Below are 24,990 nucleotides of genomic sequence, written 5' to 3' on the forward strand. Positions count from 1 at the left end.
GTTGTCAAATCAACAGGGAAGATGTCAAGCTTTGCTAACCAAATCATGCCCAAATCTGCCATTCTCCAAAAGGCTACTGTTCTCTCACCAGAGCTTCTGCATATATTCATCCCATGTTTCTACCAATAGCCCTCAGAGCCAACACCTGACCCTGCCGACTTCCTTGGGTTCCAGGCAAATTACCACCAAATGTTTGCCAGATCCTACAATACAAACCGATCAAGTAGAAAAAGATACTTAGTGACAAGTAAGCACAAGTGCATACATGCACACCACTGTACAGCTACCCTCCCACCACCCCCACACGCTGTGTCCTTCATTCTTTAGGGAGAAATGCGTTTCTTAACACAGCAAAGGATCGGCACTTTTAAAAAAAAGGAAGTGTGGAGCACAAGCGAAAGAAGAAATTAATTATAAATCTTACTCACCATCTCCCATAGCCATTCAGATGGTCCAGGGAGCCCTTTCAAACCAAGAGGTCAAAACAGCACGGCAAATAAATGCAGCTCAGTGCCTGCGCCACTGGGCTCGGCCTGAAGCCTGCAGACACCGGAGCACTGTGTGACCCAGGCCGCGCTGCAGCTCTGCACCGCAATAGCCAACAGCTGCTGCTCCACTTCAAAATAAAAGTCTGGGGTCTTGCTGAAAGCCCTGGTTTATTGAGCCGAGCCGCTCGGAGCTTGATCAAGATTATTCTTTAACAGCACATTCGCGGTGAGGTGCAGGTTATGATGTTGCTCCTTGGACTGGCTGCCTAAAATTTAATCTAAGGAAAGCTCTGGGAGCCAAGACACGCCATCCCACGGGGGGACTTTTAATGCAATCATCAAAACACAAGGCATGTGTTCAGCAATCATTTTCTGCTTCCCTAAAGATATCTGTGTAATCAGGAACAATCACATGATCAGATGGATTCACTGATTTGCACCTTATTTTTTTTTTAACAACAACAACAAAAAAAGGTCTTCATCCTTTTATCATTCTCTTTAAAAAAAAAATTCACAACAGAAGATTACTAGAAGTGTATAAACAAGAACAACCCGGTTTCCATGATTAACTGGGCTTATTATGCAGGAAGCATTTCTGGCTGCCCGTAAACAAATCACGTCAAAGGCAGCCCATCAAAGACTGCTCTGTGTGCGGACAGCAGGCCAACGCGGAACAAAGCTTGCTTCGGGTGGGTGGGGGGAGATAGAACCCCACCACTGCGCAGCTGCGGGGACACACCACCACCAGCGCATCATCAGGCTCGGAAAGGCCTGGGGCTTCTGGCCATAAACAGAAATGTTCTAAAAAATTAGCCTAGAAAACCAACCTGAGGGGAGGAAAAAAAAAATCCCCAGCACTGCGGGCGAAGAAGGGGGGGTGGGGGGCGGTAACGAAGGAGGGGAGGGTTGCTTTGCTTTTCGCCCAGGATATGTATTACATGCAAATAAAGCTCCAGACTGCATGTGACTTTATGGCCGCTTGGAAGTCAGATACTAAGGTAATTTCAAAGCCTCATTTCTGGGCTTTGTTTTATTCCACGCTTCCTAAAGAAATTCTCTCTCCAGCAAGTGCTTCAGAGAAGCTGGAGAATATTTTTAGAACGATTACACACCAGGACTAGAGTAGGTCCCACATAACACAGTAGACAAATCAGAATCATGCGTAGTTTTTTTTTTATCCCTTTTTTTCAGTGAAAGAGAAAAAAGACTTTCTTTCAGTCACAGCCACCAACACTATTAGTGTTTACATCTCCGCTGGCGTAGGAGACTGTCTAGAAAGCTCCATGATGACAACAGGCCCTGCCATAATCACGGGGGGGGCTGCAATCTTTTCCTCCTTACAGGCCTGGTACTGACCTCTTTCTATCACAATCTGATTAATTTTAAACCCAGTTTCCTTCTGAGAGCAGAGCCCATTCCAACAGCACTAAGGGAGCCTACCAAACTCTGTAATATGAGAATGAAAGCCAGGTTTTAGAAATTCTCAGGACAAAATAAATAAATAAACCACGACCGCACACTACTAAGGAAAATGATATACTCAAACCTCGGATGAATTAATTTATTTTCCTGAATGCTCTGAGCTAACATTCTAGAAAATCAGGTCAAAGAATGCAATGAAGACTTAAAAGTGCATGGGTACAGCAATTAGGAAAGAAATCTGACCAAAGCCTAAAATAAAAAAGCTGTCTCAGGGTGGTGGAAGACTAAGGAGAAAAATATACATAAAGCAACTATTTTTTTTTAAATGAAAGTAACACGCTGCTAGGGCGTGTTACATCCCTCTCCAGCTTAGAAAACACTTCCGATTCCCAGAAGTCCAGAGAACTGCTCTCATCTGGGACTCCTGCTTAGATTTCTAATTAATATCCAACAGTATGCCTTCTACCCACCCTAAGCCTCCTGAGTCGTCACTTCTGGCTTCCCTTCAGTGTCTCAGTACTCCAAACGATACCTTTCCAGTTCTGCAATTTCATGCTACATTTTCTATGCCCAGAATGGTTGCCCTACATCACTTGCTCATTCTCATTTGTCAGGACATACATGTCAACTCTCAAATAACCATCTCCTGGGGCTGGAGCAATGGCACAGTGGGTAGGGCGTTTGCCTTGCACACAGCCGACCCGGGTTCGATTCCCAGCATCCCATGGTCCCCTGAGCATTGCCAGGAGTAATTCCTGAGTGCAGAGCCAGAAGTAGCCCCTGTGCATTGCCAAGTGTGACCCAAAAAGCAAAATAATAATAATACTACTAATAATAACCATCTCCTTACCCTCAGTCACTTACACTCAGTTGTTTAGATGACAACTTTTTAGCTATAATGGTTCCAGAATTTACATTACCTTTACAAAAAAACTGTTCAGTTTTATTTTGGCCGGGGGAGGAGGGAGGTTGTCTCTTCTTAGTAAATGGCATTTGCATTCTAAAACACTCTAGTTTAAAAGGAGTGTGATGTTTTAGTATTATGGTTTTAGGTAAAGGCACATAAAAATATTTTACTACTATAATAATTTCTAGTCACTGAATATTCTTCAGAACACATCTGAATTGCTTGCCATGTTTGGATGAACTCTCATTTTCTCTGCATGTGTACACCAATGCGGAGTGCGGTAGAATCTTTAATGGCTCTTTAATCGGGTTGTGCCTGAACCATTTTCACAGATTTTCATGTTGAATCTTTATTAAGCCCTAAGATGTTTTCCTGCACTATGGCTTTATTTAAGGTTTAGTCTGAATGCATAACAATGGGCCGGTCAGTAAAAGGCTGACAAGGTGTGGGGAGGAAATTGTGCAGAAACTTTAAAAAGTTAAATAAACCTTCATTATATAAATAATCTCCCTTGAAATTGATACTTAAAAACTGGTTTTCACTGTTTACTCTCCCACCCCCCCTTTTAAAATTTTTTTATTTTATAAAGTAATTCACAATATTTGATTACATTTAATATTCAAATATTGTGAATCCCACCATCATATTTTAAATGTTTCCATCCTGAACCCCAACCTCTGCCCCAATGCAGAACTGAAATAATTTAATTTGTATTGTTTGTAACGCTGAAAATGCTACAAAAAAAGTTTCCTTAAGAGGGAAAAAGTGTGAAAATTGTATTTCACCCAGGGGCCATTAAGCCCTTCTATAAGAGATCATTAATATGTTAAGGGTTGAGCTTTGTGTGCTTCTATCTATCTATCTATAATCCCATTGATCATCAACTTTCTCGAGAGGTCTCAGTAACATCTCCATTGGCCCTAGCCCTGAGATTTTAGAAGCCTCTCTTTACTCGTCCTTCCCAACGGGGCCACACTGGAGACTCTTTCAGGGTCAGGGGAATGAGCCCCATTATTGTTACTGGTTTTGGCATATGAATACACCACAGGGAGCTTGCCAGCCTCTCCCATGTAGGCAGGAAACTCTCGGTAGCTCGCCATGTTCTCTGAGAGGGAGAACTAGGCTATAAGAGGTCTTCTTGGTTTTATAGTGTCTGGGACTATAGTTTCCGGGAACTTGGTTTTATAATCTCTGGATCTTGGCCATTGATGGGATTACACTGTGCCGGGGGCAGTTTCTGGGTGTGACGGAAGAGGCCCAGTCCTGATCGGAGCAGGCTTAGAGATCTCAGCCCCAGGTCCCGCACACCTGGATTCCTCTGCTGGTTCCTTCATGCATGAGGCTCATCCGAACGTGTAGAGAGGGGCCTTGAGCATGGCTGTGGCTGGGTTCCAGAGGTCTTTGACTGCTGGGGCTCTGCTCAGGGTGGGGAGGGAAACTCAAGCTCTCCCCATGGGGGGGGGGGGGGCCGGTGAAGACAGCCAGGCGAGGGGGCAAGAGACTGTGCATCGCTCTCTTCCGGGAACTTGTTTTTATAGTCATATATATATATATATATATATATACATACATATATATATGTATATATATACATATATATGTATATATATGCACACATATATATATGTAAGAAAAATATTTCTCTCTAAGATTGTTTGCCTCCTACTTTAACCCCCATCAAATGTGGTGGGGTACTCTTGGAGTATGGGTGATGTGAGGTATGAGTTGTTGGGGTCGTGCAGTCCACAAATAGGTTCCTTTGTGGGTGAGGCTCGCCCAAGCAGTGGAGAGCGGCCATGGGCATGGCGGCACTTGAGTTCTGGAGGATTTCAGCTGCTGGGGCTAGATCCCTTGAAGCGGAGAGGGGCCTCACCCACCCCCCCTCTGGGGTGCCCAGAATGAAACAGCCTGGCGTGGGGTCTGGAGGCACCCAGGTTCCCCTGTGTATATATATATATATATATATATATATATATATATATATATATATACATACATATATTTTTTGGTTTTTGGGTCACACCCGACGATGCTTAGGGGTTACTCCTGGCTCTTCACTCAGGAATTACCCCTGGCAGTGCTCAGGGGACCATATGCGATGCTGGGATTAGAACCCGGGTCGGCTGCGTGCAAGGCAAACGCCCCACCCACTGTGCTATCGCTCCAGCCCCTTAATATATTTTTTATACCTATGAAAATCATTCAGGTATTCTGGATGGCATAAAACATATTCTATTTTATATAGAAACAATTTTATTTGTTTCACTTCGTAATAAGAATTCGGAGTTATTCACTTAATCATTTACTTCTGGTTTGGGGGGCAACACCCAGTGTGCTCGAGGATATTCCAAGCTCAAGGCTCAGGTGTTGTTCCCAGCAGAGCGAGTCTGGGGCACCATCAAACCCAGTGCTCGTGGATACAAAGCGGCATGTGCTCAGTCCTCTGAGCTACCTCTTTGTCCACAAGGAATAATTTAATAATATTAAATTCACTTAGTCATGGGTAGTTTTATTTATTCCAAAACCAACCAATCAATTAATATCAATGACAGTAACAAAATCACTTTATATTTCCCTTTGTTTACTTGCTTCTGACTTTCCTTCCTCAGTAGGAACACGCAGTATTTTGGGAAAGGGTGGGGGGAGAGGTGGTCACACAAGCAGTGCTCAGAACTTACTCCTGGCTTCTGTGCTCAGGAAACACTCCCGGTAGTGCTCAGGTGACCAAATGTGGCACTAGAGATCAAACCCATGTCAATCATGTGCAAGGTAAGTACCTTACTCACTGCACTATCTCTCTAGTCTGGGATGTGTGATCTTTAAGGTAGAAACTTCAATTTTTACTGTGACATGATCTAATTTACATTTTAAGATCATTCTTGCTTCTTAGAATAGGAAGAAAATAGGTAGAAAATAGATTTCAGGGGCAAAAATGGAACAGAAACCTATTTCGGTGGTAAAAGTTAAGAGACTCAGAAAAGAGTTTTAGCAAAGAATGGAAAAAAAATAGCATGCTGGGATATAGCAGGATTTCAAAGGTAGAAATGACTTAAATAAGAACGTGAGGGGGCTGGAGTGATAGCACAGCGGGTAAGGTGTTTGCCTTGCACGCGGCCGACCCGGGTTCAAATCCCAGCATCCCATATGGTCCCCTGAGCACCGCCAGGGGTAATTCCTGAGTGCAGAGCCAGGAGTAACCCCTGTGCAGAGCCAGGTGTGACCCAAAAAGCAAAAAAAAAAAAAAAAAAAGAACGTGGGATGATCTGTTCAGGCTCCTAATATGAGCCAGTAACTGGGTAAACAGCAGAAGAAACAAATTTGAGGGAAATAAATAAATAGGTTTATGGGTGCATTATGCCTGAAATATCTGGTTGACATCCAAACAGAAATATTAAACACACACCACACACACACACACACACACACACACACACACACACACACACACACAGAGGCTAGAGCATAAGGAAGAGATGAGTGAAAACTAGAATGTCACACTTAGGAATCGTTGGCAAACAGTTATCATTTAAAATCTTTGGCTTGAACCAGGTAAGAGATTAAGAGGGAAGGGGGAAAAGCGGGGAAGACAGAGGGAGGAAAGAAAGAGATTTTAATGTTCTTATCTGACCACACTCAATCAGATCATAATCTCCAATACAGAAAAGCTTCTTAGGATGCCCTCAAAGATAAACGTCAGATAACTAACCTCAATGGAGAGATAAGAGCTTTAAAAAAATGGGAGCACGAGGGGTAGGTAGTAGGGACAAACAGACGGTAGTAGTGGGTTAAGCCAAGGAGTGCCAGGGGCAGCCCTGGGCCTCCAAGAATCATCAGGGTCTCCCAGGTGCCCTCACACTGAATTTGTGGCCCTGATGGCCAGGAATCACCACCCAGACCTTCTGAGTACCTAAGAGTGGCTCCCTGCCCTCCTTAGGAAAATGGACCCCATCCAAGTAACGCATACCTAGATTTGTAATACACATTTCTTCCTCGGAACTCTAACTACGTAGCCTGTGATATACAAATGAGAATGCACTATAAGTGGTATAAACATGCACAAATCTCAATTCAAAAAATTTTAACAACTATTTCCCTGCTGACTCTGGTTTCTATGGAAATGGACAGTGGAACTGCTAGAAAAGTAAGACACTTAAAACACCTTCTATTCAAAGAAAAGGAGTGAGAAACAGCTGGCAGTCAGAGAGAGGACTGGTATCACTGAACTAAATTTATGTTTCTGGACCTAAGTTTAGATTAGCGTAGAGAGGGGTTAAGAGACAGGGGTGTTAGGACCTTGGGAGAGGGAGGTGGGTACACTGGGGATGTCTGTGGGGTTGGAACTATGTGAATGACAGACCACCATTAACAGTATTGTAAAACACAGAATCTCAGGCCAAAAAACTCTTTTAGAAAATAGATTAGCATAGACAAATATTTTTCTAACACTGAATCTGCACTCCATCTATCTTCCTAGCATATAGGATTTAGTCTTGGTTTAATCCAGGGGGAAAAAGCAACATTAAATAAGTGACTGGCATTTTACTATTTAACTATACAACTAATAAGCCATTTTCTTCTCCAACATCATTTGCATTGCTAAGCTAACCCCACAGAACAGAGGAAGGAAGGCAAACTTCCCTCTCTCTGCATTTTTTTTTATTTGGATGTGGGAGGGGGACACACATGTCCCAAGCTCAGAGGGCTTGGAAGCCATTCCCGAAGATTCTGAACCAATCAGGACAGCAGTTCAATGCTAGGTTGAACGGTGGTGTTCCTCAGGCCCCGCGGTGCTCGGGAAGGCTTCCAACACTGCGCCTGGTGATGCCAGGGAAACCATGTGGAGCTAGGGACTAAGCCAGCATCCTCTGCAGGCAAGCAAGTGCCTTAACCCTGTATTATCTTCTCCAGCCCCAAACCATATTCTCTTTGATATGAAGCTACTTTTCTTTCTTTCTTTTTTGGAGGGGTGGGAAGGGAGCCCACACCCAGCAATGCTCAGGGCTTACTTCTGGCTCTCTGCTCAGGGATCACTCCTGGCAGGGCTTGGGGGATAATATAGGATGCCAGAGATCGAACCCGGGCCAGCCACATGCAACGCAAGCCCCCTACCCACTGTACTATCACTCTGGCCCCATGAAGTTATTCTGCTAGGTCACCTATACTATCTTTAGAAATGGGATCTATTTTTCATCTACATGGCTAATTACTAATAAAAGTCTAAAGTCTAGCTTAATGTTATATTCAGTGAAACCAAATTCAATTGAACAATCTTATAAAAAGAAGAGCAGCCATGGACTGGATAGATGGTGCGGGGTTAAGGCGCTGGCCTTGCATGCAGCTGACTCTGGTTTAGATCCCTGGCACCACATACGATCACCCAAACACTGCTAGGAATGAGCACAGTGCCAAAATAACCGCAGGCAACGGCAGGTGTGGACCAATACCAAATGGGGACGGGCCGGGGAGGGGGGGAGGAAGCAGCCACAAAAAGAAAGCCAGATACCAATACATCTCCTTGAGTTCCATCATTGGTTTCATTCTAATTAAGAGTCAAAAGTGATTATGTGGGTTAGGTTCCTACATCTGTGTCCTTCATCACTACCATCTCTAATAGTATACACCGGTGGTCCTCAACCTCCCGTCCGAGGGCTGGAGATGACCCACAAGTGTCGAAGTAGAAGATCAAAGGTCCACAGTAGTGGTTATAACCGTCACATTATGCACAGGTGAGCAGATAGGCGCTGGGTATAAAAAGGTAGAAGAATGCTAGGGCCTGGTTGCAACCAGAACATAGAAGGTTTTTATTTTTATTTTTAATATATCCTAAGTTTCCCGTCACAAGATCAACTATGCTGAATAAATAGCATCATTTATTTGAAAACATATTAATGTCTCTATATAAATTTGTTAAAGAATCGTAGAAATGATCATGAACTGTAATAATTTATTCTTACCTTTGCAGACATTCAAAATCATACCGCCCGAATTCTGCACTTCATCAAATTTGGCAAAAATAACTTCTAACCTGGAAGTAAAGAATAAATTTCATTTACTTTAAAAACAGTATGTAATTCCTTCACCATCTCTCTGAGAAAAATTAATTCCAGAGATTCAACTCTTTATTTAAACCACCCTCACTGAAAAAAAAAATAAAATCCATCAACTTTGGTTGAATAAAATCATATTCAGGTAGTATTCTCAGTAACTCCAAGTATATTTGTGAAGATAACAAAACCATTTCATCATAAAATTATTTCTCCAAGTCTATCAAAAATATTTTGAGTTCTAACATTAAATCCACTTGAATACTAAGCCAGCCATTTAAAAAAAAATCATGGTGATAAAACTTAAAAGGCAAATAAAAACAATAATTATAAAATTCAGTAGACTGAAGCAACAGTTATAATTGATAATATGATTTTCTCCCTGTTGAATTTTGCTCGGTATCAACTCTGGTATACTTCGCATTTTCTCCCTGTTGAATTTTGCTCGGTATCAACTCTGGTATACTTCGGATTTTATATTCAAAGTAATTATTTTCTATACTTCTGCCATTATTCATTTATTAATTTGTTTTTGATTTCAGGGGTTACTCCTGGAAGTGTGGGGGGGACCATACGGAGTGCTGAGGATTGAACCCAGGTTGGTCACGTGCAAGGCAAATGCTCCACCTGCTGTATTATCACCTGGGCCCATGCAAACACTTTCAGTTTAGAATGTGCTTCCTGGGCCAAATCGATAGTACAGTGGGTAGGGTGTTTGCCTTGCATGCAGCTGACCTAGGTTGGATCCCCAGCATCCCATTTGGTCCCCTGAGCATGGCCAGGAGTAATTCCTGACTGCAGAGCCAGAAGTAAACACTGAGCATTGCCCATGTGACCCAAAAAGCAAAAAAAAAAAAAAAACCCCACTAAAATAAATGTGCTTCCTGGGGTCAGAGTGATAGAGTACAATAGGTAAAGCTGTCTTGCATGTGGCTGAACCAGGTTCAATCCCTGGCACCTCATATGGTCCTCAGAGTCCTCCAAAAGTGATCCCTGGGATTTCCAGGTATAGTTCCCCAAATAAAACAAAAAGTGCTTCTCATTACAAAAGCAATGTATGCTCATTACAAAAAAAAAAAATAAGGAAGCATGGGGGGGGCGATGGGAGGGACGACCACCCACATTCACTACTAATGATGACTTATATTTATATACACTTTTTCATTTTTTTCTTCATCTCAAAATAAAATCATATTGACAGCACATTTCATTTTTTTGTTTGTTTTTCTTTACTTTCCATGGTAACATGCTATGATTTAGTCTCAAAAATATGACCAAGAGATTTGGAGAAGGAAAGAGGACCATTAGCACGTTGTCTTGCACTGACAAATGACTCTCTGAATTGCCCTTATGTATCTATCACAAATTCACTTCTAAAGCCAAAGCTAAGCCTGTCATCATTTCCTATTGAAACTGAAAATACTTTTAGTTTTAAAGGGTTTTAACTTTTTATTTTTTAGTTGAAATCCTTCAGGAATTTATTATAATGAAATTTCTCAACTTTAACCTCATCCCTTCCCCCCCACTAAATTCAACAAAAATATTCCCACATCTGAAAACACTTCAGTCAAAAGATACAGGTCTCGCCACCCTACAGAGCAGACACTAGGCAGATTGCCCAGAGACAAGATGTGAACAAGATGAGCTCGAGGAGGGAACACTAGAAATGAAAGATGGACCCCCAAATGAAGACCAGGCAAGCTAGGAGCAGAAAGAGAATGTGGGGCTGGAGAAGAAATAGTACAGCGGGTAAGGCCTTGCATGCAGTCGACCTGGGTTTGATCCGTGGCATCCCACCCCTGAGGCCTGCCAGGAGTAATTCCTGAGTGCAGAGTTAGGAGTAGGCCCTGGGGGGAGGGAGGGAGGGAAGGGGAGAAGGAGAGAGGGAGGAAGGGAGGAAGGGAGGGAGGGAGGGAGGGAGGAAGGAAGGAAGGAAGGAAGGAAGGAAGGAAGGAAGGAAGGAAGGAAGGAAGGAAGGAAGGAAGGAAGGAAGGAAGGAAGGAAGGAAAGGAGGGAGGGAAAAAGGGAGGGAGGGAGGGAGGAAGGAAGGAACTTGGTGAGGAAAATTGAGATGGCCCAGATAAAATAAATACAACTCTGATGGAAAGATGAGAAAACCGAAATGAAAGACAACAAGAAGAGGAAGAGATGGTGGGGAGGCAACAAGGTCAAGGTGGATTATCATCCCAGGGTCATCTGGGACCAGGATGGGCTATAGCCGATGCTCACCTCACACTCTTCACCCTGCTGCCAGCTGCTTCCTTTGCTCTGTATACACTTAGGAAGACCTTCTGGTTCTCTCTGCTAGGGCTCCCTTTTCTTTTAACACATCTTCATTTTACCAACTTTATGTGAAACAGGACTGGAGCGAGAGCACAGCGGGTAGGGCATTTGCCTTGCAGGTGGCTGATTCCTGTCCCTCTCGAAGAGCCCGGCAAGCTACTGAGAGTATCCCACCTGCATGGCAGAGCCTGGCAAGCCACCCGTGGCGATATACCAAAAACAGTAACAAGTCTCAAGTGGAGACATTACTGGTGTCCACTCAAGCAAACTGATGAACAATGGGACAGGATGACAGTGCTACAGTGCTACAGTGCTACGTGAAATAGAGACTAGTATTTATCTGGCATAACTCAAAGACTTTAGCCCCATTTCCAAATGAGGAACGGTAACTTCACAGCTTCTTATAAATCCAGTGTGGTTTTAGTTCTACGTAGCCCTCGCTGATCACCCTCAGCCCTCGTAAAAGAGAACCCTTACATACAGAAACTGGAAGAATGAGGGAATAGCTGAAACAGCACCCAAAAGGTGACCAGGGGGACTGGAGAGAGTGAGTACAAGGAGTTAAGAGTACATACTCGAGCCACTCCCCCTACCCCCGCTGGGTCCACAGGCCCACATGCCTCCTCACCTTCTGGCATTTATCAGGTAGAGCCCTGGAGACCCCTGAGAACTACCACTAATGTGGGTCACACCTGGCACTTTTTTTTTTTTTGCTTTTTGTGTCACACCCAGCGATACCCAGGGGTTACTCCTGGCTCCGCACTCAGGAATCACTCCTGGCAGTGCTCAGGGGACCATATGGGATGCTGAGAATCGAACCCGGGTCGGCCGCATGCAAGGCAAATGCCCTACCCGCTGTGCTATCGCTCCAGCTCCAACCCCTGACACTTTAAGGCCCAAACACCATCACATTTTCAAGCCCTTGCACTGATTACCAGCCTGGGTGGCTGAGAATTGCCAGGAGCATCCCAGGCCCCCACTGCCAAAACAAAAAAAAGACTTCAATTTTAAAATTAATTTCTGAAGAAAATATTAAGTGAATTAAAAATACAAGAGTCTAAAGGGTCAAAAATATGATTAACATATTTTAGAAGGTAAAAACAGAGGTTAGTAAAGGTCTAGTCCAGTTTTGCCTCTGGATACAGGGAGAGGCTAATAAAGCGCTTTAAGATGGAAATGGAAAAGTGACTCTCGGCAGGGTCAGAAAAATAACTCAGAAATATAATGTGAAAGAGTTATCTCAGAGATTATCTTTCTGTGACTAATAGCTTTATTTGGCACAAACCCTACAGTTTATCACTTTAAAGTGTGCAGTTCCAATTTTTAGAATACCCTGGGTTATGCAGTTCCAATTTCAGAACACATGTATTGCAAGAAAACCATTAACCATCATTCCCTACTCTCCCAATTTCCTGTCAGCACCACGCAACGGCGACTTTTCTTTCCTATAATTTGCCAAAGGTGGTCATTTCACAAAAAGAAAATCATGATATGCAACATTCTGTGATAAGGCTTTTTTTTTTCTTTTTGGGTCACACCTGGCGATGCACAGGGGTTACTCCTGGCTTTGCACTCAGGAGTTACTCCTGGTGGTGCTCAGGGGACCATATGGGATGCTGGGAATCGAACCCGGGTCAGCTTCGTGCAAGGCAAATGCCCTACCCGCTGTGCTATTGCTGCAGCCCCCAAGGTTTTTTTTTACTACAATGTTTTCAAGGCTCATCTATGTGGTAGCATGTATCAGTCACTGTTCTTCAGACTGAAGCGGTACTTCATCATATGGAGATAGAACATAATCTACCCGTCAAGATATGGACATGGAGAGAGGCGTTTCTGCTCTTGAGCTATTATGAATATGCATAATGCTATTCATCCAGAGTTTCTGTACGAACATGTTTTCATATCTCTTGAGTATACAACTAGGAGTGGTATTTCTGGGTCATCTGGTGACTGAATGTCTAACATTTTGGAAAACTACAAATGGTTTGCTAATGTTGCTACACTGTCTCCCATTCCCATCAGCACCGCATCGGTTCCAAGTGCTCCAACTGCTGCATATTCTCAGCAACACTTGTTATTGTCTGTCTTTTTAATTTTAGTCATCCCAGGTATAACAAAGTGTCTATTCACAGTGTTTTTCAGATAGTTAACTATTATAAATACTTTTGGTATGTCTATTGGTCATTTATATATCTTTTAAAAAAACAACATCATGCATTCAGGGCATGCTCATGCTTTGCATGCATGAGCCCTTGAGTTTAATCACTGACAATGCATGGTCCTGAGCACTGCTAGGTGTGGCCAAAGGGGGCTGGAGGGGAATCATTCAAACATTTTCTCTTTTGAACTATCCACAGAATGGGAAAGGATATTTACACAATACCCATCAGATAAGGGGTTGATATCAATGGTATATAAAGCACTGGTTGAACTCTACAAGAAGAAAACATCCAACCCCATCAAAAAATGGGGCGATGAAATGAACAGAAACTTTACCAAGGAAGAAATACGAATGGCCAAAAGGCACATGAAAAAGTGCTCTGCATCACTAATCATCAGAGAGATGCAGATCAAAACAACTTTGAGATACCACCTCACACCACAGAGACTAGCACACATCCAAAAAAACAAAAGCAACCGCTGTTGGAGAGGATGTGGGGAGAAAGGGACCCTTCTTCACTGCTGGTGGGAATGCCGACTGGTTCAGCCCTTCTGGAAAACAATTTGGACGACTCTCAAAAAATTAGATATTGAATTCCCATTAGACCCAGCAATACCACTGCTGGGAATATATCCCAGAGAGGCAAAAAAGTACAATCGAAACAACATCTGCACATGTATGTTCATCGCAGCACTGTTTACAATAGCCAGAATCTGGAAAAAACCCGAATGCCCCAGAACGGATGACTGGTTGAGGAAACTTTGGTACATCTATACAATGGAATACTATGCAGCTGTTAGAAAAAAGGAGGTCAAGAATTTTGTAGTCAAGTGGATGGGCATGAAAAGTTTCATGCTGAGTGAAATGAGTCAGAAAGAGAGAGACAGACATAGAAAGATTGCACTCATCTATGGTATATAGAATAACAGAGTGGGAGACTAACACCCAAGAACTGTAGAAATAAGTACCAGGAGGTTGACTCCATGGCTTCGAGGCTGGCCTCACGTTCCGGGGAAAGGGCAACTCAGAGAAGCGATCACCAACTACATTGTAGTCGAAGGCCATGTGGGGGAAGGGAGTTGCGGGCTGAATGAGGGCTAGAGACTGAGCACAGCGGCCACTCAACACCTTTATTGCAAACCACAACAGCTAATTAGAGAGAGAAAACAGAAGGGAATGCCTTGCCACAGTGGCAGGGTGGGGTGGGGGGGGAGATGGGATTGGGGAGGGTGGGAGGGACACTGGGTTTACGGGTGGTGGAGAATGGGCACTGGTGAAGGGATGGGTTCCCAAACTTTGTATGAGGGAAGTATAAGCACAAAAGTGTATAAATCTGTAACTGTACCCTCACGGTGATTCTCTAATTAAAAATAAATAAATTTAAAAAAAAAAAAAAGCAAAACAAAAAAAACCAAGAAAACAGAAATAAACTTCAGAAAGACAATTGTATTTTAAAAAAAAAAAACATTTTCTCTTTTGAAATTGGGTTATATTTTACTAGTTCTTTTGGGAACTCTTATCTTTGGGGTTGCTTTTTTTTTTCACTAGTTATTTTACTATAATATTGTAGAGTTCTTTATTCTTTGTATATATTACTTGCAAATGTCTTCCCAAGTGTAGGTTTTATTTCTTTTTCTCTTTTAATCAATTAATTGTGCTTGGACACGCTAACAGGGGGTCACAATCCTTAGCTGTGGTGCTTCCACATTCTGATCACAGTGTTTGCCGGACTGCATACTTTCGTTGCTTGCTCTCACACATGGTGCAGTACAGCAGGAAAGCACTAGTGATGCCAGCCAGGATCATATTCTATAACATCAGGGAACAAACTCACAGCCTCATGCTTACAGGCAGTCATAATAAGCCTTCTCCCAGCCCTTTTGACTGTATTTTTTGTTTGTTTTTTTGCTTTTTGGGTCACACCTGGCAATGCTCAGGGTTATTCCTGGCTCTGCATTCAGAAATAACACCTGGCGGTGCTCAGGGACGATATGGAATGCTGGGAATCAAACCTGGGTCGGCCACATGCAAGGCAATCATCCTACCCACTGAACTATCGCTCTAGTGCCCCCCCTTTGAGTTACTGATGGTGCCTTCCAAAGGAACAAATCTGAGTTCTGATGAAGTACAATGCATTCACCTACTTTTTCCCTTTTGATTATGCTTTAGGTTTTAGATACAAGAAACCACTGGTCAGCATTTTCTAAAATTTTTTATCGTGAGATGCTACATTTAGTTTTATGTTCCATTCTGAGTTAGTTCTGGGGTATGTCATTAGGAAGAAATCTAACATTATTCTTTTGAAGATGGAAATTCAGTTTTTGAGCCATTTTTGTTGAAAAGATTATTCTCTTCCCAGTGAGTTATCCTGACACTTTTAACAAATACCAATGAACCACATGTGTTTATTTATCCTTTGTGTGTGTGTTTGTCTTAATTCTTTCCCACTGAACTATATGTCTAGCCTTATGTCAGAGCTTATCTTAAAAAAAAAAAACTTTTAGAGAAAAACATTTTACTAAGTATTTTAAAACTGATTCCATGGTCTTATGAATTGTATTTTTTTGTTTGCTTTATGTTTGTTTGTTTTAATGACAAAGAATGTTTGGGATGTAAACATAAGAGTGGGTGAAACAGAATTCTAATCTTAGAGGCATTTCCAACAGGAAACTTAAAAATTACAGAAGAACAGCATTTAAGAGACAGAAATATCCTTTCTAAAACTTAAAGTTAAGATACGACCACTAGGTTGAAACAATTTTTTTTTTTTTTACTTTTTCCGGTCACACCCGGCGTTGCACAGGGGTGACTCCTGGCTTTGCACTCAGGAACTGCTCTTGGCAGTGCTCAGGGGACCTTATGGAATTCTGGGAATTGAACCCAGGTGGGCCGCATGCAAGGCAAACGCCCTCGCCCTACCCGCTGTGCTATTGCTCTAGCCCCCAAACAATTATTTTTCAATATAGTCAACATTACATCTAACATTCAGTATAGTTCACTTGAGAATTAACACTACTAGAAAGAAGGAATTTTAGTGGAATGGGTAAATTGAAACTCATTCACACTTAATAAAAGTTTAGGATTCTTTAATATAAATGCGTTCAATACTTTGAAGATTTCCAAATACTAGCTAAAGAATAATGAGGCCATTTGAAAAAAAAAATCCTCTACATGTTTATAAAAGCCAATACCACCACACTTCATATAACTTTGTGTTTTGTGCCTACTTCCCACTACTTGCCTGGAAGTATCACAGAGAACAAAGAAGCACAGTCAGAAAGCCTTCAGCTTCTTTTTTTCTGTCTGATAGGTATATTTTTTAATTTTTTTTCATTTTTAAATTTTATTTTCATACTTATTCACATTAACTGATTACATTCAATATTTCAACACCAATCCCACCACCATTACACCTTCCCACAACCATTCAAGCCCGCCGACCACAGGCAGATGTCAGATAATTTGCTTTCTATTGCTTATTATGAATACCATGTCACATGGCTGCAAAAGCAGTCGCACGCTCCTGGAATTCTAAAATTGTAAATTATTGGGGTCTGGAGACATCTCTGTAGGGAGCTAATCCATTCTGAGATTCATTTGTGAGTCTCTGGATCAAGTCTTCAGCTTCTTAACAACTATCGCTGCTCTTGGTCTCAGGATCCACATTTGCAAAGTGGCGAGTCACTTGAAGGAGGGAGGAATCATAACCCAGACTGGACAGTTAAGAAGTCAATGGCACAGTTCACTAATAACCTTAAAGTATAAACTATCCACTAATGATAAAACCACTATAAACTTGATTCTGAGATGGGGGAAGGGGAAATTAAAATTAAATAAGGGGGAAAAAATGAAATAAGGGAAAAATAATTTTTAAATTAAATCTTTTAACAAGCAGGGGCTGGAGCGATAGCACAGCGGGTAGGGCGTTTGCCTTGCACGTGGCCGACCCACGTTTGATTCCCAGCATCCCATATGGTCCCCCGAGCACCGCCAGGAGTAATTCCTGAGTGCAGAGCCAGGAGTAACCCCTGAGCATCGCCAGGTATGACCCAAAAAGAAAAAAAAAAACAAACCACCACTTTTAACAACCAATCTGCCTTATAAACATAAGTTAAATAAACGGAGTTATATCTTTAGCCCCCTTCAGGCTCAGCTGGTGCATTAGAAACTGCAGCACGAGCTGCCAGAGACCAGGCCTGCAGCGCTGCTATAGGCCTGTGCTCAGCTCCCACACCCGCTGGACATCCTGGTGCTGTGCGGGAAGGATGTCCAGCGGCAGCTCCTGTGATGGGCACTGTGCTGGGCCCAACAGTGCCAGCTCCTGAAGCCCAGAGTCGGGTTCTGCTCGAAGCAGTTCCAGAAAAGCTACATAACTTTTAATATCTCTTGAACTCTATTAATTTAATTCATTTAGGGATGACACTCAGCCGTGCTCAGGGGACCACATGGTACCTGGGGTCAAACCTGCATCTTCTGCTTGCAAAGCTTTCTCGGCCCTCACTCTTGCCAGCCCTCACTCCGGCCCTGATTTTTTAAATACTTCAGAAAAAAGAATTCAGTTAAAATAAACAAAACTCAACTCTACTCTGCCCCCACCCCGCCCCAAAAATAAGCATGTGTGTGTGGTGGGGGGAGGGGAATTAGATAATACAGGGAGAATGAAGTACTTCCCTTACATGCAGCTGACCCTCGTCAACCCTGGTTCAATCCCTGGCAGAGCATATGGTACCAAGAATACCTGAACACCACTGGGTGACCCCCAAAACCTCTAAAATAATAATAAAAACATAGAAAATAAAAACCTTTAAAACTAGTGTCAGAGAAAGGAGCCGAGTTAGCAAGACTTACCTCGCAGGGGAAATTCCTCTCTTAGAAAGGTCCACTCGTACTCGGTCTCCCACATGTCTATAAATCTCCACTATAGCCAATACTGCAGCATCTCTCACCTGCCAAAGAATTTAAAACTTACAAACAAAACTTCCATGAGATATAATAAAATACTTCACCTGCAAGCACTACTCCAAGGCTAAGATTGGCTGGTGAGTCTCTAAACCTGAGAGATTATAGCAGGTCATTAATGAAACCAAAGGAACCTTACAAGAAACCCTGAGAGAAATCTTAAAAGGTTTTATGAAAATCTAAGAAACATGTAAATGAAAACTGCTGTTATTACTTTTTAAAATCCTCTAATTTGAGCAGGAATTAAGGTACTTGCTTTGCATTTACTACCTCCCCCCGCGCACACACACACACCCTGGTTTGAGTGGGTACCACATATGGGGGCACCCAAGCACTGCCAGGAGTGATCTCTGAGAAAAGAGTTAGGACCCAACCCCTGAGCACTGCTGGGTATAGCCCCCCACAAAACAAAACAAAACAACAAACAAAAAAGAAAATGAAAATAAGAATGGGCAAAGACTGTGTCAATAACTGTATAAACACAAATCATCGCCATGGCTAATATATTTCCCTGGAATAAAACTAACTTTCAAGAACATGGTCTAAACTAACATATGTATACACCAAACATTCCTAGCATAACCGTCCACAATAGTTAAAAGGTGGTAAAAACCAAAACGTCCATCCATGGATGAATGAATAAACATGTAATGGAATATTCCACCTCAAAAAGGAAAGGAAAAAATATTCTGACACATGCTATAATACAGATGAACTCCAATGACATAATGTAAGAGAACCATGTTGATTACAAAAGGAAAAATGTAAGGGAAATATGTCGATTACAAAAGGAAAAATACATGATTCCATTTAAATGAGAATCCTCGAAAAAACACATGCGTTCGTAGGAGAAAGGAACCAGAGTAATAGTATAGTGGGCAGGGCATTTGCCTTGCACGTAGCCAACCCAGGTTCGATCCCCGGGCATCCCATATGGTCCCAAAGCCTGCCAGGAGTGATCCCTGAATGCAGAGTTAGGACTAACCTCTAGGCTCTGTTGTGCATGGCCCAAAAATCAAATGAGAGAAAGTGCAATGTGGCTGACAGGAATTGGGAGTAACGACAAATCACTGTTGAAAGGGAATTAGAGTTTTCTTCTCTTTTCTTTTTTTATTGAATCACCATGAATTACAACTTCACAAGGTTATTCATGATTTTCTGGCATACAATGCTCCCACACTAATCCCTTCACTAGTGTTGACTTCCCTCTACCAGTGTCCCCAGTTCCCTCCCCATCACCCCTCCAGCCCGCCCCTTTGGCAGGCACTTTTCCGCTCTACCATGGAACAGTTTTAAAGATGAGGAAGTTCTTGAGATGGGGTGGTGACGGCTGAGCAACCACGTGAAGGGACTTGACACCAACAAACTGGATGCTTCAAAATGCTTAGACTCCTGGACTTCCTCTGTAGCATACAAAGGATTAAATGTGGCCTAAAGATAGGGGGGAAAAATAGCTCTGGCCCCCTTGCACTGTCAACAAACCAGGAAGGTACAGTATAACTCTATGTAAGCTGAGAGGCAGAGCAAGGGCAAGAGCAGGGGAAACTTTATCCAGAGTTATTTCAGTAATGAGCTGTTTAATTTTCAGGTGTTTGATTTAATCTTCGTTTCTGTGTGTGAGTCACTGCTACTTTCAGTGCAGCATGGTCTGAAAAGATAGTTGATCTAATTTCTATCCTCTTAATTTTATGAAGATATGTTTTATGCCCCCAACATGTGGTCTATCTTGGAGTTATTTCAAATGGCCAGGCCGTACCAAAAAAGGTTAAGGCCAAGACTCAGCATTATCAGAATGGACAAAATTCAGAACATAGCCCTCTGGCCTGCCCACAATACATGAAGCTCAGGTAAAGAATGATCTAAAACCATGAGATACCACAAACTCCCTATGTTAAATGAGTTAAGACTGTTGTAGGAGACTCTTATACAAACACTTTCCAGAATAAGGAAAGGAAGCTGGGCTGGAGAGATAGCAGAGTGGGTCGGATACTGGCCTTGTACGCCACTGACCGGGGTTTGATACTCAAGAGCACATATGGCACCACCAGAAGTGACCCATGAGCACAGAGCCAGGAGTAGGTCCTGATCACTACTGGTGTGGGCCCAAAGTCAAAAACCAAAAAGATAAAGAGAAGCTGAAAAATGATCCCCACAATTATCACAGAGGAGGACTAGAAGACAAACCAAAGTCATTGCCATTTGTTTTTTAAGCTCCCCATCTTTACTACTAGTCAAAAAACAAACTAAATTATGTTAATATTATGTCTTTAAAACCTAAATAATGAGGTGAAACTGATTTTAACTCCCCACTTATTTTAAAACTAGAATTCTTGCTCTTCTTTTAAAACAGAATAAGAACACTTTAACAGATATAATAAAAAAGAGTAGTCAATGTTTAAACATAAGAAAAATATTTTACCTGACTGTTGGAATCTCCAAATAGGATACACAAATGTGGTACCAACTTGCTGAGGACTAGTGGTTGAGCCCCAAAACTAAACATAATTTAGGGAGAAAAATAGAGAATTTGATTTTAATCAAATAGTAAACAAAATAACCTTTGCTTTTTAAAATATATTCAATCAGATAAACATGGTGGAGAACATGGGCACAAATCATTAAAACATGGAGGACACGAGACACAAACAGTAACTAATTCTACATGTGAGATACAGAAACTTGTATAATCATGATTGACAATGAGAACTGTCAACAAAGATCTAACAAAGCAAAACGTTCAACCAATGGCACTCTTTGACCTAGTCACCTGTCAATCATTCAAGAAAATTTGAGTTCTTTTGTTTTGAAACAGTACTCGTTTAGACTGAGTATCAAGTAAATCTGCATTCCAATAAGTTAAGTAAATTCAAAGATTTTTATTCATGTTATACTTTGATGAGGTCATGGGTTGAAAACAAATGACAGGCTAGCCAAAAACCACGACAGCTGTGCAGACTGTCACTTACAATCTCTAGATGGCAGAAAGGGCCATAGAGGAGTAGAGGAGAATAAAATGAAGGTATAGTTAGAAAAGAGGAAATAACACTACAGGAAAAGTTCAAAGCTATCATATATCTTGCCTCACAGAACATGAAAAAATAATTCAGAAAGAGCACAAAGGCCCCAATTTACAAATTCCTACAGAAGGAAGACCTGCACTCTTGCTACCCAGTGGGTCAGTACTCTGGATTCACTTGTTCAGTCTATGATTTTAGTAGTCAACCACACTTCAGAAAGTCTAGAGCCAACACAAAAGAGGCACAGGAGAAAGAACTATCAGAAATACCACCAACTCCAGTTAATTCTAAGCTGGGCACAGAAAACAGATACTAAGTTATGTGCTATGTGTTATACAATCAACTATTCTGGGTGACATTACTAACATACTGAGAAAAATTCTTTATCTTCTTTTAACAGTTTAAAATTAATAACATGCAAGGTAATGCATGCACAAAAATCCAATAAAGTTATCAGAAAAATCTTTCATACCAGAGGTCAACTAACTATTCAAAATTTATAATTTTCATAACTTTTCTTAAACTTTATGAAATGGATTTTTTAAAGAAAAATTAAAGAACAAAAAGCAGTCTTCAGACGTCATAAAACTTACATGCTTAAGGTTTCAATAAGACACAGACACATGCCTTCTCGAGATCGAAAATTCTTGTGCTTAAAACCAGAAGCCAACTGTTCCCAAATGTACTATTTAAAAGAAAAGTAAACACAAAAAAATTAAATTACTCATCTGTTATAATCTTTTATATCTTCCCTACCAACCAGATGTTAACTGAATTTTCCCAACAAATCATTTGCTTTTCTACAAGTTGTTCTAAGTTTACACTGATGTTGTTTTTACCCATTTTAATATCTTAACCACTTTAGGGTGTTTTTTTTTTAAGTTTCACTTTAATTTTTAATTATCCTCTGAAAAACCATGTCCAATACCTAAAAGCTTAGAATTCCCAAGGACACAAAACCCCTTCTGAGCTTCAGAAACCTTCAACAACAATGCTACCATTCTGAGCCCACTAACCCAGTAAGCATTTAAAAGGCCCAGTGTTGCCTAGCAACTATTAAGTCACATGGTTTTTCAATATTTATATAATTCAAGCTTCTCTCCTTTTAAGACAGGATCCAAATACAGAAGCCTATTTGAACAACTCATTTTATTGCTACCTAAGTTTGCTCTTACAAATGCAGGCAAGCCTGTACTATTTATAAAATTCATGTGTGTACATACACATTCTTACTTTCTCTTGCTCTCTCTCCCCTCACCCACACATCCTGCTGCCTGCGTTGCCCCAGATTCTGTATTCTACCTGGGCACTACTGTATTCTGCCAAGCTATCTGGAAGGTTACTTGAAAGTTTACCAAAACAAATATTTAAAATTAGTAATTCAAACGAGCTACCTCAGTAGCAGTATCAATCCAGGGCCTCTACTCTACATAAATATTTCTTTTTATGTTCAGAGATATGTACAAAATATTACCTTTAATCCTACAATAGTACCCCAAAGACAAGTTAAAATCTGAATAAATAAATAGTGAAAGATATGCACTAAAATGGTAACAAGGGTTTAATTCTAAGATATAAACTACCTGGAAAAATAATTATTTTTATAATTTTACACTCTTTGCATTTGTAAAAGATGCAGCATTTTAAACTTGTAATTGACAACATATATCATTATGTACATTGTAAATTACTGCTTTTTCCATATAACATGAGCTACTCTTTAAAACTTATTTTCATGCGTAAAAATCCCCACCCCAGAGCCTCACAAGTGCAAGGCCTGTGCCCTATCACTCGAGTCAAATCTTCGACTGACTATTTATTTTTGCTGCTTTATCAAAACATAAGGGCACTTTTTCCCTACTATAGTCATAATGCACAAATTATTGAGCTGGAGCTCAGCTCAATGGGCTGAGCACATGATTTGTGTACGAGAGACTTGGTTTTGATCTCTGGCCCTACGTGTCTCCTTCCCCCTAGCACAAAGCCAGGTGTAGGCCTTGAGCACGCTGGGTATGGCCCAAACTAACCCCCACCAGAGAAAAGAAAGACACGTTGCTGTCATCGAATTATTATACCCTATACAATTAAATACTGTCACTGTCACTGTCATCCCATTGCTCATCGATTTGCTCGAGTGGGCACCAGTAACGTATCCATTGTGAGACTTTTTGTTACTATTTTTGGCATATGGAATACGCCACGGGTAGCATTCCAGACTCTGTCATATGGGCGAGATACTCTTGGTAGCTTGCTGGGCTCTCCAAGAGGGGCAGAGGAATCGAACCCGGGTGGGCCACATGCAAGGCAAACACCCTACCCACTGTGTTATCGCTCCAGCCCAATTAAATACTGATTAAAACAAAAAATTTCTTCCTGTCTTTGTACAAGTTATAAAAATTAATACAGCTTTCTCAATTAACAGAGTAATCCTCAAAATAAGCCTTCTCATTGAACTATGCCAAAAAGTTTTAAAAAATAAATTAGCATATTGTCACATCACTTAAATCTGAGTTAAGCCTTTTTAAAAGGCATGAAAGGGGCTGGAGATATGGCCCGTGGGGAGAGGGCAGAGCTCATGTGCACTGAGTGAGGACGGGGCATGATGTGCAGCATGCAAAAGTACTATAGACAGGGATGAAGCGGTAGTGGGTAGGACGCAGAATCTCAATCCTTGGCATCCTGTATGGTACCCCAGCACTGCCAGGAGTAACCCCTGAGCATTGTTGGGTATGACCACCCCCCCAAAAAAAAATACTGAAGACTAGAAAATAAGTAAAACAAGTGAGTGACAAGTTCGCTTTAATTTATCTTAAATTCGAATTTTAAGTTGCTAGATTGAATTATTTTTTAATTTTAACTTTCAGGGTTGGAGAAACAGTACAGTATTCAGCATTGATTAGCAAAACCCTGACTACTGGAAGGTGTGCCTACCATTGGTGGTGCTACTTGATCCATCAACTTCAGTATCAGAGTCTGAGCTTCATCCCGAACCTTGTCTTTGGCATCTCCCATTCTGTCTATTAAAGCTACAATAACTAGGAAAAAAAGAAAGGGGAAAAGAGTAAATATTTATAATTTACCACCATTGTAAGTTACATTTTATAAAATTACAAATAAGGATTCTTTCCATAAAAATTTTACAAGATAAGCAAATTGTTTTAAATTCTTTATTCATGAGCCCAATAAAAAATTACTGAGAATCAAACTTCAAAAGAGAACACAGCGTAACATCAAGTTATAATAACAATGTTAAATAAGTGAACTAAATGTCACTCAACATAAAGACATGTACAGATGGTCAAGCTCTAGAGAACAGCAAGAGAATTATCCCCCAAATCATGCAGAGGTTACGTTTACTAGGAGGAAGGTTATACGTCACTAGGAAAAGCAGAGAGGAAACAAAAAAATCGGCAAAGTTCAAGTTTCTGGACCTAGATGTTCAGGGGTGGTTGATTTATAATTATTCTTTAAACTGTCTGTATTTGCTATGTATTTTCTGTCTGGGAATGACAAAAACAGCGGCCCCGGCCCAGGGACTGAGGGTCTATTTTTATTATGTTGTGGCTTTATGCTATTCTCCAAAAGGAAGCACAAAAGACAAATTAAGAGTCCATTCTTGGGGTTTTTCATTAAAAAGATTTTTTTTTTTTTTTTTTGCAGGGCTAGGAAGACAACTTGGGATACGAATTCAGATCCTGGCACTCTCTAG

At 41.3% G+C, this 24,990-nt stretch overlaps 1 protein-coding gene across 18 annotated transcripts in view; it reads right to left on the minus strand.

The window, feature by feature from the left end:
* The window catches only part of CLASP2 (cytoplasmic linker associated protein 2), a 158,945-nt gene that overhangs the window by 117,657 nt on the left and 16,298 nt on the right, over positions 1-24,990 (minus strand). For 17 of the 18 annotated variants that reach the window (XM_055134088.1, XM_055134089.1, XM_055134085.1 and 14 more), the window contains exons 3-7: positions 24,213-24,316; positions 21,875-21,966; positions 20,684-20,759; positions 18,154-18,251; positions 8,772-8,842 (exon numbers count right to left, since the gene is read on the minus strand). In XM_055134088.1, the coding sequence (XP_054990063.1) occupies positions 8,772-8,842; positions 18,154-18,251; positions 20,684-20,759; positions 21,875-21,966; positions 24,213-24,316 (441 nt within the window). Of the gene's footprint in view, positions 1-428; positions 745-8,771; positions 8,843-18,153; positions 18,252-20,683; positions 20,760-21,874; positions 21,967-24,212; positions 24,317-24,990 lie in introns of those variants that run through there. The other variant, XM_055134091.1, reaches the window with a different exon arrangement.

Source organism: Sorex araneus, chromosome 4, assembly GCF_027595985.1.
Source record: "Sorex araneus isolate mSorAra2 chromosome 4, mSorAra2.pri, whole genome shotgun sequence".
Taxonomy (NCBI): Eukaryota; Metazoa; Chordata; class Mammalia; order Eulipotyphla; family Soricidae; genus Sorex; species Sorex araneus.